General features: G+C 34.9%; 2 protein-coding genes and 1 long non-coding RNA gene across 5 annotated transcripts in view; 1 reads left to right on the top strand and 2 right to left on the bottom strand.

Moving 5' to 3' along the window:
* Nucleotides 1-10: 10 nt before the first annotated feature.
* Nucleotides 11-3,865, bottom strand: LOC135849114 (uncharacterized). Its single transcript, XR_010559491.1, has 2 exons — nucleotides 3,597-3,865; nucleotides 11-3,037 (listed from the first exon to the last, which is right to left on the bottom strand). It is a non-coding gene; the product is annotated as an uncharacterized LOC135849114 (long non-coding RNA).
* A 5,340-nt stretch (nucleotides 3,866-9,205) lies between these two features.
* Nucleotides 9,206-15,910, top strand: LOC135846504 (myosin heavy chain kinase B). Of its 2 annotated transcripts, XM_065365624.1 has the most exons (8): nucleotides 9,206-9,411; nucleotides 9,533-9,707; nucleotides 9,851-10,399; nucleotides 10,488-10,724; nucleotides 10,833-10,968; nucleotides 11,075-11,226; nucleotides 14,419-14,575; nucleotides 15,778-15,910. In XM_065365624.1, the coding sequence occupies exons 3-8, from the start codon at nucleotides 10,280-10,282 to the stop codon at nucleotides 15,807-15,809; spliced, it is 834 nt and encodes a 277-aa protein (XP_065221696.1). In that variant the 5' UTR covers nucleotides 9,206-9,411; nucleotides 9,533-9,707; nucleotides 9,851-10,279; the 3' UTR covers nucleotides 15,810-15,910. The 2 variants fall into 2 exon arrangements, with proteins under 2 accessions (XP_065221696.1, XP_065221695.1); XM_065365623.1 differs by lacking the exon at nucleotides 15,778-15,910 and having other exon boundaries at nucleotides 14,419-14,765.
* The window catches only part of Osi17 (DUF1676 domain-containing protein Osi17), a 38,137-nt gene continuing 36,774 nt past the window's right edge, over nucleotides 14,684-16,046 (bottom strand). For both annotated transcript variants that reach the window (XM_065365617.1, XM_065365618.1), the window contains one exon: nucleotides 14,684-15,954. The gene's annotated coding sequence lies outside the window, so the exon portion shown is untranslated. The remainder of the gene's footprint in view (nucleotides 15,955-16,046) is intronic.

Here is a 16,046-nt window from a genome sequence, read left to right as displayed (position 1 = left end):
TTTTTAGGTGATGGGTTGTTTTTTTTTTCATTTGAATATGTTACAGGACTCGAAGACTATTCGTGGATCACTGGAATTTCTTCGAACTGGTTGAATTTTAGCCTAAATGTTGGATGAGACATATTGTCCTATTCGTGGATAAGTATAATTATTTTGGTTTTCCGTTTTTGCATGTACTCTGATTGAAAGCCAGACTGATAATGGCGAGGGCAGAAGGCAGCTTGCCCCCTCGCCCTTCTGATATTGGCAAAATTAATTTTCAAGTTGGAAAATTATTCCATCTGGTTAACAAATTGTAAAATTCTAACTGGTGATGGTTTTTTGATGCATCGGTATTGAAAAGAATTAAATCCTACACCTGATTAGTGATTTCCCCTCCACCATTTGAAAAATTATCAAGGTCTGTGGGGTGGTAATTCTCAGGAATTATTCAGGGGACCAGCCTTGACAATTTTTCATCATAAAAGCTGGGGTAGCCAAAAATGTATTTATTTTCAAAATAATATGATGCTAATTTGCCTCCACTAGTAAGCAGAAACAGGCAAACAGCTTAATTTATATACTTACATACATATGTACTTACGTAAATCGATTTGTCTACCTACTATTTTTTTGTATGTTTAAAGATATGCCAAATAATAGCAATTATAAAGAATGTAGTTGCAGTTGAATCAAGAATCACAGATGCTCACTTTCATTAATCGCAAGAATGCAATTTGATTCAAAACGTCGATAGGTACCGCTTTTGAAACACCCGCATCACCACCCAAAAAACCCCAAAAGACGTACAAAAAGCCAGTCGAAACATATCGGACAAAAAAGTCATCAATAATCCACAAAGTTGGTAACAGTACCTAGTAAGCCTATATAAGTATCTAAAAAATATGTGTACTGATAGTCGGAGAGCCCGCTTAAGGATCTATTGCACCCTCCCGTCGATCCTCCGGGACAACTTTTTTCATAAAGAGGGAGTCCTAAGGAACATTTCTAGCCCTTGTATACAAAAAAAAAGTGGCCCTACTTACAAAATGGCGGCCATTTTGATTGACAGGTCAGCCGAAATCGCAGATTTTGCGTTCCAACATAGGACTTGCACAACATTTTTCAAAGTGTACAAAAGTAGATCGAAAGATCAAGCAAAAATTTATCACCTGTCAAAATTTCAAGTGCTAAAGTGCGTTTTTCGATTTTTGGTGAATTTTTGAAAATCAAATTTAGGCCAAAAATGAGGGGAAAAATCAAAATTTTACCAAATTGACCAAGAAAGCTGAAATTTGGGATACACCCTATTTTCGACATGCCAAATCGATTGGAAACTGTTTCAAGTCGTTTTGAGCAGTTCTAGAGCCGCCAGCAGATTTTTGAAACTTGAAATTCACACAAAATTTCACCAAAATGGAGTTGGAAAGCTGAAATTCATTCAACAAACTAATTTCAATACGCTACGAAGTCAACTACCGGAGGATTTCAAGTCGTTTTGGAGCATCCAGCGATTTTTTGAAAATTACTGGAGCCTCCCCAGTATAGATTTTTGAAACTTTACTTATCCTAAAAATTTCATCAAACAGAGATGGAAAGTCAAAATTCATTCTTCAAACTAATTTTAATACGCTACGATGTCGTCTGCTGGTGGTTTTCAAGTCGTTTTGGAGCCTCCAGCTACTTTTTGAGAAGTCGTATGGTGGTTTTTGTAAAATTGAAATCGAAGTAAATTTCAGCTTGCCAACTCCATTTGGTAAAATGTTGCGGGAATTTCAAGTTTTTAAAATCTACTGGAGGCCCCAGTAATTTTCAAAAAGTCGCTGGAGGCTCCAAAATGATTTGAATCCACCTGAAGTCGTCTTCAGAGGGTGTTAAAATTGGAGTGTAGAGTAAAATTCAGCTTTCCATCTCCATTTCATGAAATTTTGTGAAAATTCAAAGTTTCAAAAATCTGATGGATGCTCCAGGAATTTTCAAAAAGTTGCCAAAGGCTCCAAAATGACTTGAAATCCCCCTGCAGTCGACTTCGTAGAGTATTGAAATTAGTTTGCAGAATAAATTTCAGCTTTCCAACTCCATTTTGGTTAAATGTGAGAATTTCGAGTTTCAAAAATCTGCTGGCGGCTCTAGAACTGCTCAAAACGGTTTGAAACAGTTTCCTATCAATTTGGCATGTCGAAAATAGGGTGTATCCCAAATTTCAGCCATCTTGGTCAATTTGGTAAAATTTTGATTTTTCCCCTCATTTTTGGCCTAAATTTGGTTTTTAAAAATTCACCAAAAATCGAAAAAAGCACTTGAGCACTTGAAATTTTGACAGGTGATAAATTTTTGCTTGATCTTTCGATCTACTTTTGTACAGTTTGAAAAATGTTGCACAAGTCCTATTTTGGAACGCAAAATCTGCGATTTCGGCTGACCTGTCAATCAAAATGGCCCCCATTTTGTAAGTGGGCCACTTTTTTTGAGCACAAGTGCTAGAAATGTTCCTTTAGGACTCCCCCTTTAAGAAAAAAGTTGTCCCGGAGGATCGACGGGGGAGGGGGTGCATTTATCCTTAAGTGGGCTCCCCGCATATAACTAATTAACAGAAAAAATAATCTCTTTGTTACGATATTACGTTATTTCAACTACTAGGTAGGTATATGTTGATGACGACATTTTTCAATTTGCCTCCACTATTTGGGAGATTCAACTCCCCATAAAAAAATAAGCGAGAAGGGTACGGGAATTAAATTACTTTAGGATAATTAAATTTAATAGATTAAATTAAAAATTTAGATTATTTCCTCGATGTTGAATTTATAACTACGAGTAATTAAAATACATATAGAAATTAATTTAAGTAAGTTTGTTCAACTTTTGAATAGTTACAGATTTGAGTTAAGATCGATGTAAATTAGATTGGTTTTCATCTTTTTATTCAGGACTTGAAAACCGGATTAATATCACTCTCGTCTCTCGATTTCGGTTTTGGTTTCATGTTTTTTTAAAATTATCGCTCTTCACTTCCGGTTTTGGTAGCCTCTCGACGATTGGTTCGTTCGTTGTCAACCTTAAACGCGAGTTATATTTTTTATTATTCCACATTTTCAACATCTGTATTCTGTATTTAGTATTTTTGATATTACGAATAGGTACAAATGAAACGAAAATGACTAAAAATACATTGGATTGGTTCACTAAAACTAATATGAAGAGTGATATTCCAAAACTAGCTTTGTCCATTTTTATCAAAGTTGGGTTTTCAGCGGTACCTGGTAGATGAAGTATCAACTCACATTCCTACATCATCAGCCTACCAAAATGAGGTGTTAAACTCACCTAAATAGCCAATTCACTAAAAATTTAAAAAAAAATAATGTTCCAAAACGCGTTTTGTCCATTTTTATTGAAATTTTTTTCAGCAATATTTAGTGGCTGAAGTGTATACCTACACTCCTACATCATAAATCCATCCAAATAAAGTGTTAAACTCGCCTAAAAAGCCAATTTACCCGTTTAAAGGGAAACTGTTTTTCCTCTTTCCTGAAAAGTTGTGAAAATGGACAAAGCGAGTTTTGGAATATCACTCTTCATATGTAAAACTCGAATTCAAAAAATCAGTTACTTACCACAATATCAGCCACAAGCACATTCAAACGTGAATGAAAAGAAAACAGGATCGAAACTGATAGTCAAATGATTGTTTTTGAGTACCATTTTGCTTAAATAATTAACTTTATGGCATGGCGCGGGGGAAGAGGAGAGGCAAGAACCAAGTCACATTAATTTTTTTGAAACCAGCGAGAGGGAGAGAAAGATACACCAATCGCGTGCAGATTTCCCATGTAAAGAATCCAACCTAGGACGACGATGATTGGATTAACATTTCACTTTCTCACGTGTGACGATCCGATTGGATATTTTCAAACGATCTGAATAGGTTTACACGTTTATGACTAACTCAACTTTATGGGAATTTTTTCTTTCGTACCGCTCGACTTATGGCATAAAAAATAAAGTTTCAATAGAACGATGATCAAAGTAAATGAGCTGATAGGTACCTATACATATATTACATATGATTTACGTGGTATAGAATTTCGAACTTTTTTGCACGTGAAAAAATTTCCGTAATAGTGATGAATTTGACATTATTTCATTATAACGATCGTACAAGATACATTTCAATATCGCTTTATTTAATGTAGGTAAAGGTATGTAGGTACATGTTACCTATATTGGTTTTTTTCCATCGACTTTTATGTTGTCGGTGAAGTAATAAATTGCTCGATGTCTAAAAAACGAAGAGATCAAAGCGAAAAACAGTCGTAGCAGTCTGCTGCTACGTAAGAGCCAAATTTTTGTGCCAGAAACTGATGTTAATGGCGATGGCAGAAGGCAGCTTGCCACCTCGTCCTTCTCAAACTGGCAAAACTATAATTTTTAAGTTGGATAAATTAGGTACTACTAGTATGTACAGGCACCGAACGCTGTAGTGCAACTGGAAAGATATACAATTTTTGCGATATATAGTCAAAAGTACACCTTTCCCCGATCCCAAAACCACCATTACATTTTTGAGATCGACTTGTAAAACCGGTTCAGGGGTACTCAAAGTTGTGAAAATTGCCTATTTTTTCCTACCTATTTTGGGTTATTAGTCTTCACAGAAGATAGGTAGGGAAACGATTCTGGGCTTAAAACACTTGTAAAGGACCACTCTTCAAATAGCTACTCATAAAAACCTTCGCTCAGTGATTCTCACCGCTTCAGTAGTTCCCAAAGTGGAAATTTCGAAATTTTTTTTTCAAGTCGCGCAATCAATCAAACCTAACTTGAAGGGTAATTTCGCAGCTGAAAAATGGTCGCAATAAAAAAGTTCAGGCATTTCATGAGGATTTCAAATATGTGTCAATTTTTTCCCTAGCATTAATAGGGGTTGAGATAAGAGGGATTGAAAGGGAAAAAACATGATGTTATGCAATCACAAAAAATTTGAAAATTTCTAATTTTGTTTTATACAAGCTTATATCGTTTATTATACTTAATATGTTGTAATTTCTTACCCCTGTGAGTGATTTTGTCACTTTCATCCCCTAAATTCCGTGAAACATGAAACTTTTCAAATTGAAAAAAATCTAAAAATTATAAATTCATTATCCAGGGAAAAAAAGTTTATTAAATGATCAAAATTATTAAAATATCTATTTCTATCTTTGATCCAAATTTTGACCCAGTCAAAATAAAATTGATAGAAGTTATACCTACATAATTTTTTTTGGAGAGGGCGCGGCGGGTGTTTGTAAAAACTTGATTATTACCCTACACCCGTTGTGTGAGATTTTATATCGAGTTGGTAAGGTCAAGTTTTTTAATTAGATCTAAGAATTATTTTAATTTCAGAAGGGTCATCGGGTATGAATAGGGATCTTTCATCTATTTGTAGGGATATATGAAACAGTTGACTTTTTTTTTTTTTCATATGTTTATTTAAGGAACTGAACAAAATTCATTAACCTAAACGTATCACATTAGAACATCACTTTACAAATTTTACAAATTAAATTAATATCAGTATAGTAGTGCATTTAGAGACTCGAGAGATCCATTGTATGTAGTCTTTTCAATCTCCTCCTGTCATCACATTGATCCAGGAGCATCAGAGCTTCACAGTTTGGATGTTTATGCAGCCGGTTGACATATGCATTCAATTTTCAGTGAATAATTACATTGACTGGATCGAGCTGAAGATCGTTTTGAAGTTGTTCATTCGAGACAAACCAAGGTGCCTTTGTTTTAGCTCTCATGAACTTGTTTTGAAAGCGCTCAATGACAAGGCGATTAGCTTTTTTTGTGACTCTCCAAATTTCACATCCATGGGACCATGTAGGAAGGAATATAGCTTTGTAAATCATCCTTTTGTTAGCTAGGCTCAGCTTTGAATGACTACCAATTAGCCACTGAAATTTACGGAACTGTAAATTTAAAAAGTCCCGGTTTCTTTTGACATGCTCTTGCCAATTGAGCTTGCAATCCCGGTGTAATCCTAAGTAACGGGTGTGCTGTGCCACAGGGATTGGTTTATTATTGATGATGGTAGGAACATATCCGTGTTTCCGGAGCGCAAAATAGACAAGTACAGATTTATTCTCATTCAGCTGGATTTTCCATTTTTTTGCCCATTTTTCAATCTTGTTCACAGCTGTCTGAAGAAGACCAACAGCTTTCTCCTAATTTTTGTCACATGCAATAATACCAGAATCATCAGCAAAAAGCAAGTTGGTAGTGTCTTCAGTAACTGGATAATCACTGGTGTAGAGGAGAAATAGTGTAGGGCTGAGAACACTACCCTGTGGAACTCCGGCAGAAATTGATGCATTTTGAGATCGAGTCACAGCCCCATTGAACACTAAACGAGCAGTGGTTTAAATATGATTTTAGAAGATTACATATACTGCTAGGAAAGTGATCTTGAAGTTTACTGATAAGTCCTTCATGCCAGACTTTATCAAAGGCACAACTAACATCAAGGAAGACAGCTGGTACAAACTGCTTTCTCTCTAGCGCCTGTGTTATCGTGTTTACTGCGCGATGAATTTGCTCAATGGTGGAGTGGTTTTGCCTAAAGCTAAATTGGAATTCAGGAAACAAGTTCTTTTCCTCAATGACTTTCATTAGGCGCTTACGAACAATTTTCTCAAAGATTTTTGATACAATTGGAAGCAGTGAGATAGGACGATACGAGCTGGGTTCCTCTGGCGGTTTACCTGGTTGCAGAATTAAAATCATTTTGGCTAGTTTCCACGAGGTTGGTACATATTGCAGACGAAGTGACGAGTTAAAAAGAGAAGTCATGTACATTAAGCCTGCTTTTGGTAGTTCTCGAATCATACAAGGTAAGACATTGTCTGAGCCAGCTGATTTACGCAGATTCAGTTTATCAACAAGCACTGCCACTTCCATAGGAGATGTGTGTTGAATGTAGCTATTATCGGGATTTTGCACGTTGAGATGAACTTCTAAATTGTTATCAGTGATGCGAAACACATTCTCAAAGTGATGTGCCATGAGCTCAGCTTTTTCAAGGTTGCTTCTAGCTAACGAACCATCTTCCCTTCGAAGTGGGTTTGAACTCATGTATTTCTACTTCATAGTTACTTGCCACCTACCTAACCTACTGAGCCAACCTGCTTATTGGTTGTTGAATGGATCGGTATTAAAACCACACATATGCCCTTCTCAACGTTCTGGACTTGAAAATTTTTCAGGAACAAATTATATCAAATTGATCTGATTAAATAGAATTTCATCAAACAATTTGATACAATGTAGAAAAGTTGATCAAATTCTATACGATTTGATCGAATTATTCTAGACCACGTAAAAAACACCCTATAAAATTCTGTACAACCTGGTACAATCTTATCAAATTGTGATCAAATTGATCCAATTTTATAAAACAATTTTCATTAAAAGTTGCGAAAGTTTCATACGATCTCATCAAATTATGAGAAAATTGATCCAATTTTGTAAAATTACTTTCATCAAAACTGATATAGTTTGACACATTTCTATCAAACTATGATGAATTTGATCAAATTTTATAAAATTGTCTCCCATCAAAATTGATACAGTTTGACACAATTCTATCAAATTACGATGAAATTGATACAATTGTATGGAATTAATTTCATCAAATTGATACAGTTTGACATAATTTTATCAAACAGTAAAATTATATTAGATACATTTTTGGATCAGATACAATTTGTATCAAAGTTTATCAAACTTGATAGAACCGTTTTTCTCCGTTGAATTTTGAATTTTCAGTTTTTTTTTCAATTTGAAAAGTTTCATGTTTCAGGGGATTTAGGGGATGAAAGTGACAAAATCACTCAAAGGGGTATGAAATTACAAAATATTAAGTATAATAAACAATATAAAGTTTGTATAAAACGAAATTAGAAATTTTTGTGATTGCATAACACCATGTTTCTCCCCCTTCAATCCCTCTTATCTCAACCCCTATTAACGCTAGGGAAAAAATTGACACATATTTGAAATCCTCATGAAATGCCTAAACTTTTTTACTGCGATCATTTTTCAGCTGCGAAATTACTCTTCGAGTAATGTTCGATTGATTGCGCGACTTGAAAAAAAAAAATTTCGAAATTTTCACTTTGGGAACCACTGAAGGGATGAGAATCACTAAGCGAAGTTTCTTATGAGTAGCTATTTGAAGAGTGGTCCTTTACGAGTGTTTCAAACCCAAAATCGTTTCCCTACCTATCTTCTGTGAAGACTAATAACCCAAAATAGGTAGGGAAAAAATAGGCAATTTTCACAACCTTGAGTACCTACCCCTGAACCGGTTTTGCAAGTCGATCTCAAAAATGTAATGGTGGTTTTGGGATCGGGGAAAGGTGTACTTTTGACTATATATCGCAAAAATTTTATATCTTTCCGGTTGCACTCTTTTTGGAAAAGAATCACATCCTATACTTGAATTCCTCTTCTCTTCGGGCTCCGAGGTCATCTTTCCAACCTTTCAATAATTATTTTCTTCGTTTTGAGTTGATGCTTTTCCTTTTCTCGATCTCATTCTCAACTATACTACATCAAATCCTATCATATGTATAAGTTGCCTAATCAGCTGCCAGAAGGAGAACAGAAGAATAAAATAGGAAAAATAGGAAGTCAAGTTTTGAAATTGTTTCGTGGTAACACTGAATCTGTTTGTAAACAATTTCGGGCCAAATTTTAAATTTTGAAAGTTTTAGAGTGACATTTTGAGTTTTCTACTTTTTCAAAGGTTTGTTTTGCATTTATTTCAGTTTTACAAAGATTACCGATGAATATTATGTGTTTTTGATTCTCTTTCATGTTGCAGAATCAATTTCCTCGATGTTTTTTGCATCAAGATCAAGATCTATTGTTTCTATGATCGAATTCGAAATTCGTGTTTCTTACATTCAGAACGTCGTTTGCGAATTTTAGATGAATTTATTATTCAAATATCCACTATTCAGTCACAAACAAGCTAATACTCAACTACACGTACGTAAACTACTTACATATTGATAATCTATCAAGAATAAAATGCAAAGTCAAGAAGATAATGAAGCAAACACCATCAGAACCGGCAGCAGCAGCCATGACGTATCTCGTAAAAGCTCCAGTTCTTGAACGATGAGTTAAATATTCAAAGAAAAATTCCTGAACATTCCGCTACGATAGAGAGACGTTGAAAATTTATTATTCAATGGATAATATCTCGTTGGAACGGTATGAATGGTCGGACGATAGAATCCGTATTGAATAGATGTCCTCATATACATCGGATTGATATTACCGTACTTTTGTTCGCCGTAATTCTGAAACATATCTACGTTCAATTATACCATGATGAAAAAAACACGTTACTGAACTTATGAAACGGATTAGGTAAATCGTACGGTGTCTGTGACAAGAATACAATATGAAATCGTACAAAATACGTGCAGCTTTCGTGTATAGGAATGAATAAGTATAGTACACTTAAAATTTATGAACTTTTTCGATATAGGTACTTACATGGACGTTCGAAGCGTTCCGGCAAATTTCCTTCGATGAGATAAAAATCCGAAGTACGAGTACTTGGATCCATTACGGTCACAATGAACACGAGTGTCGTTTAATGGAATTAGTTTGAACGGCTGCGATGAAGTTTCCATTGACAACGGATAAACATTGTTGTACAAGTAGGTAAATTCGTGTTGTGTAATTTTTTCAATGCTTGGATGTTGTGTCAAGTTATAGGCACGAATGAAGGATTATTTTGATTCGTTTGCATCAAATTGATTCCTTTGACGAGTCAATTTACCTGTATTATCTTTTTGTGCAGGTGAATGACGAAGAAAAACAATGTGTAGGTAAGAAAAGCTCGAAGCTTGGCTGAACGTTGACGTTGACAGAGATATTTTATCAAGGTACTCGTTCCTAAAATAGCATCACCTCATGGGACGAAATAATAATAGATCAGATATGCCCAAGTAGAAATATTTTTCAAAAACAACTCCTTGTGTGCATATTTTGGCACCTGCGATTATTATTGATGAAGCAGCCAGCACGTGTACCTACCTATACTTCAGAAAGTACTGGAATAGTCTTGAAAAATCTCGTCTATTTTTAATGCTAGAAATTCGTATAAAAAGACATTCATTGGCATAAATTCAATTCAATTTTGACCATTCGGTACGACACAGCTGACGTTGAGTCACAGTTCGTTGTAAATTTCGTATTCTGACGCGGTGATACTCGTGTAGTATGTAATATGCCCTCGTATCAAAAAGTAGCATCAGTGACCAGTGTTGATAAACATACCGCCGATGTTCCCGTTTTATTGTACAAACATAAGAAATTATTCAGTGGCGGAAATGATGGTAAAATAAAAGTGAGTGGATAATTAATTTTTCGAATTAATTATTTTTCACGCTACTCTAATCATTTTTTTTACTGTTTTGAATTACACGACGATGAAGGTATGGAACAACGATTTGAAACTAGAGAAGACCATCGAAGCCCATCCAGTCAACGTGTACGATTTAGCAGCTAATGATAAATATTTATTCTCGTGCAGCAACGATAATACCATAAAGGTTTGGAACATCGATACTTACGAATTGGTTAAATCTATCGATAGAAATATGGACACGGCGGTTTTGAAATTATTCCACACCGGTGATGATAAATTATACGCCGGAGACGATGTTGGAAATGTAGGTACCTACCTACTTATATTCACGTACCTACTCGTAGCTCTGTGCTGTGCAGTTTTCATCTACTTACATATAATATGCTAATTGTGTATACGACTCGCTTTATAGATCTTGGTTCTTCAAAACGAAGATACCACTGTTGGACAATATGGAATCTTGGAAGAAGTTACGGGGCTTTGTGCGAAAGATAATTATCTATATACTACTGGCCAACACGACTTTACTATTTCAGAAATGAAACCAGGTTCGAGTTTAACCATACATTCAGTTTAAAGCTATGAATTGGTATTTTTGTATTATCTGCACCGACTGGCTGAATTTTAATTCCATGTTTACTCATCATCTTGCAGGTAATAAAACGCAGTTTTGTACACGAAAGTGTGAAAGTGGTCATGGACCTGTTTGTTTGACAAATGACAAAGTATTTTTCGTCAACAGCGATGGTCGTTCTATTTGCGTTCTTGAAGCGAATCCTGGTTTCAAAAATTTAGCAACTTTACAGGTGGAGACGAGTTCAATATTTCATGACGATAGGGGTATCTTCCAACCCATCCCCCACCCAATCATGTAGGACAATTTTTTTTTTGAAATGAACAACGTAAGGAATAATATAATTTGGTCAGATTTTATGAAGTTTTTTGGGAAACTAGAATTTCCAAAAAATCACCGGAGGCTTCAAAACGACTTGAAACCATAGTTGGGAGGCCCGCATAAGGATCACTTGCACCCCCAACCGATCCTCCGGGACAAGTTTTTTCTTAAAGGGAGAGTCCTAAGGAATATTTCTAGCCCTTGTCCTCAAAAAAAAAAAAATGGTCCTACTTACAAAATGGCGGTCATTTTGAAAAATTCATCACTTGTCAAAATTTCGAGTGCTAAAGCGTTTTTTTCGATTTCTGGTGAATTTTCAAGTAAACATCAAATGGCCAAAATGTGAGAAAAAATCAAAATCTTACCAAATTGACCTAGAAAGCTGAAATTTGGGATATACCCTATTTTCGGCCTGCCAAATCGATTGGAAACTGTTTCAAACCGTTTTGAGCAGTTCTGGAGCCTCCAGAAGATTCGAAATTCCAACATTCATCAAACGGAGTTGGAAAGCCGAAATTAATTCTTCAAACTAATTTCAGTACGCTATGAAGTCGACTGCAGGTGAATTTCAAGTCGTTTTGGAGCCTCCAGTGATTTTTTGAACATTACTGGAGGTTCCAGTAGATTTTTGAAACTCGAAATTTCCACAAAATTTCATCAAATGGAGTTGGAAATCCGAAATTAATTCTGCAAACAAATTTTAAGTCGTTTTAGAGCCTCCAGCGATTTTTTGTAAATTACTGGAGCCTCCAGCAGATTTTTGAAACTTGAAATTCTCACAAAATGTCATCAAATGGAGTTGGAAAGCCGAAGTTAATTCTGCAAACTAATTTCAATACGCTGTGAAATCGACTGCAGGTAAATTTCAAGTCGTTTTGGAGCTTCCAGTGATTTTTTGAAAATTACTGGAGCCTCCAGTAAATTTTTGAAGCTTGGAATTTCCCCAAAATTTCATCAAAATGGAGATGGAAAGCTGAAATGAACTATGCATTCCAATTTTAACACCCTCTGAAGACGACTTCAGGTGGGTTCTAGTAATTTTGGAGCCTCCAGTGACTTTTTGAAAGGTTTCATGGCGTTTTTAGGAGAATTGAAATTTCCAAGAAGTAGCTGGAAGCTTCAAAACCACTTGAAACCACCATTCAGTCGACTTCATAATTATTGTAAGTATTGAAATAAGTTTTCAGAGTAAATTTCGGCTTGCTAACCCCATTTAATGAAACGTTGGAGAAATTGCAAGTTTTAAAAAATCTACTGAAGGTGGAGGCTTCAGTAATTTTCAAAAAATCGCTGGAGGCTCCAAAACGACTTGAAATTCGTTTGCAGAATTAATTTCGGATTTCCAACTCCATTTGATTAAATTTTATGGGAATTTCGAGTTTCAAAAATCTACTGGATCCTCCAGTAATTTTCAAAAAATCTCTGGAGGCTTCAAAACGACTTGAAATTCACCTGCAGTCGATTTCATAGCGTATTGAAATTAATTTGCAGAATTAATTTCGGCTTTCCAACTCCATTTGATTAAATTTTGTGGGAATTTCGAGTTTCAAAAATCTACTGGAGCCTCCAGTAATTTTCAAAAAATCTCTGGAGGCTTCAAAACGACTTGAAATTCACCTGCAGTCGATTTCATAGCGTATTGAAATTAATTTGCAGAATTAATTTCGGCTTTCCAACTCCATTTGATTAAATTTTGTGGGAATTTCGAGTTTCAAAAATCTACTGGAGCCTCCAGTAATATTCAAAAAATTGCTGGAGGCTCCAAAACGACTTGAAATTTACCTGCAGTCGATTTCATAGCGTATTGAAATTAATTTGCAGAATTAATTTCGGCTTTCTAACTCCATTTGATGAAATTTTGTGGGAATTTCGAGTTTCAAAATCTTCTGGAGGCTCCAGAACTGCTCAAAGCGGTTTGAAACAGTTTCCAATCAATTTAGCAGGTCGAAAATAGGGTATATCCCAAATTTCAGCTTTCTAGGTCAATTCGGTAAAATTTTGATTTTTTTCTCACTTTTTGGCCAAAATTTGGTGTTTACTTGAAAATTCACCAAAAATCGAAAAAAACACTTTAGCACTCGAAATTTTGACAAGTGATGAATTTATCAAAATGGCCGCCATTTTGCAAGTAGGGCCACGTTATTTTTGAGGACAAGGGCTAGAAATATTCCTTAGGACTCTCCCTTTAAGAAAAAACTTGTTCCGGAGGATCGGCAGGGGGTGCAAGTGATCCTTATACGGGCCCCCGACTGGCTTTATATTTTCATTTTCGAGTTTCAAAAATCTGCTGAAGGCTTCAGGAATTTCTGGAAAGTTGCTGGAGACTCCAAAATGACTTTAAACGACTTCGTAGTATATCGAAATTGGAGTGCAGACCGCGAATTTCAGCTTTCAAACTTCACTTGGTAAAATTTCGTGGAAATTTCAAGTTTCAAAAATCTGCTGGAGGTTTCAGGAATCTTTGGAAATTTGCTGAAGATACCAAAATGACTTGAAACCACCAGCAGTTGAGTTGATAGCGTGTCTAAATTATAATGTCAAGTGAATTTTGGCTTTATTCCCGGCCAACATTATTTTGTAAAAGTTTATGGAAATTCAAGTTTCAAAATCTGCTGGAAAGCTCTAAAACTGCTTGAAACGGTTCAAACTTGTTTCTAATTGATTTGGCAGATCGAAAATAGGCTACCTATATTCCAAATTTCAGATTTCTCGGTCATTTTGGTGAAATTTTGTTTTTTTTCTTATTTTGGACCCGAATTTGAGTTGTAGGAATTCACCAAAAATGGAAAAATGTTGTTTTGCCCTTGAAATTCTGGATGATGCTATATTTTTGCACGTTTGTTCGATCGAGCTGTGTCCGGTTTACTTGTCAATCAAAATGGCACCCATTTTATTTGTAAGGCCACATTTTTTTTTGACAAGGTAGGTATATACGTACCTCTAAAATGTTCCTTAGAATGTCCACTTGAAAAAAAAAAATGTGTCCCAGAGGATCGAGAGGGGACTGCAGATACCCCTATTTGCTATTGTCAGTAAGTCATAATGCTGAACTGAAATCATTTCATTCATCGTAATGATTATTTACTGACTGAATTTATTTCAGGGTCACGAAATGATCGTCAATGCAATGAATGCCGATCATTCGCTCAATATATTATACAGCGGAGGTTACGATAAAGTTTTGAAATCATGGGATACAAATACGTTCAAAAGCACCGCATCTGTTTCCATTGGCAACTGCATAAACGCCATTGCTTCAGGTGATAATCAAGTTTTCGTTTCTAGCGGTGATGGTGATATTGATAAATTCGTAGTACAATGATGATTTATCATCATCAATACCCAATTTTGTATTGATTTGTTTCGTATTATTTATTTAATTGTACATTGATTTTATTTATTTTGATTAGCATGAAAAAAAAAAAATACAATATAACGAAATTGTTATAACATTTATTTTTGCACGACCAAAAAGAAAAAAACAAAAACGTAAGTAATATATGCAAATAAATAAATAAATAGTATATCACAAATTGAATTTTGAACTTTTTACATAATTATAATACATAACAAAATAAATAAATTTTATGTACAAATAAATAAAATAAATACAAAACGACGTATAATAAAATAGGTATACTAATAATGAAAGTATTCGAAAACAAAAGGTATTTATCAAACAACGAATCGATAAATTCAAAATGTATTATAAAAGTTACTGAAAGTTATCATGTAGTAAAAATTTGAAAGTTTTATTTTCATTATTTCTACTTCTACGTATACGTATAAAGAAAACAATACGAAAGTTTATCACTCGTGTTGAGTTTACACGGAAAAAGGAAACTTAAATTTTTCTAAGTATCTTTTTTCCACGCAAACTTCTTATTTTGGCCCACGAGCGAATTGTAATTTGTAATAATTACAAAAGTTAACGATTAAAAACGGAAAACGCTTTGAAAAAAGTAAAGCGGAAATACCAGGAAGATGAAAAAATCATTCGTTCATTCATCTTGGTGGAAATCTTCCATGAAATCAACAAGTCGAGGCCAAAAACTCGAGAAAAGAAACTCGCGTTTCGAAAATGGTAACACTGATTCTGTCAACAAAATTTTGCATTTTATTTTTTGAACGGAATCGTGTCGATTTTCGGTGGATTTTTCTTGATTTTACAAATAAATCAGGCAAATTAATTGCTGTTCGGTGTTCCGAATGTGACAACCATTATACAATGTACGCTAGTATAAGGTGAGTACTGTAATTCTTACTGTGTATGTCACTACAGGGTGTTATTAAAATCATAGGTACTTTGGTAATATTATACTAATTATAATGATGGAATAAATCGTGAATAATTAGGCAGATGTGATTAACGAATGGTGAACAAGTGTCATTGATTAGACGAAGACATCATCTAATATCGTGATAGTTTCCATCAATTGATAATTTGTCGTTCATCTTACAGGACAGCCGGGTTTCCGACGTGCGGATGTGTGAGTCAAGTCTCAGCAGATGTGTACTGGTTCGAAGAATTCCATATAAACGGAATCTTGGTCACTAAGTCGCTAAACCAGCTTTTAATATACGACGACTCGATCGAATACGATGATTCTATGTGTACTAATTCGTTTCTCAAATGGAGCTGAAACAAGGACATATGTATACTACGATTAGAGATCAAAGGTAAACTATGAAGATATTGAAGAGGAAGTACCTAAGTATACAATCGTGCGA

This window comes from Planococcus citri, chromosome 5 (genome assembly GCF_950023065.1).
Source record: "Planococcus citri chromosome 5, ihPlaCitr1.1, whole genome shotgun sequence".
NCBI lineage: Eukaryota > Metazoa > Arthropoda > Insecta > Hemiptera > Pseudococcidae > Planococcus > Planococcus citri.
The sequence above is the reverse complement of the archived record's forward strand: the minus strand, read 5'-3'. Positions and strand labels throughout refer to the sequence as shown.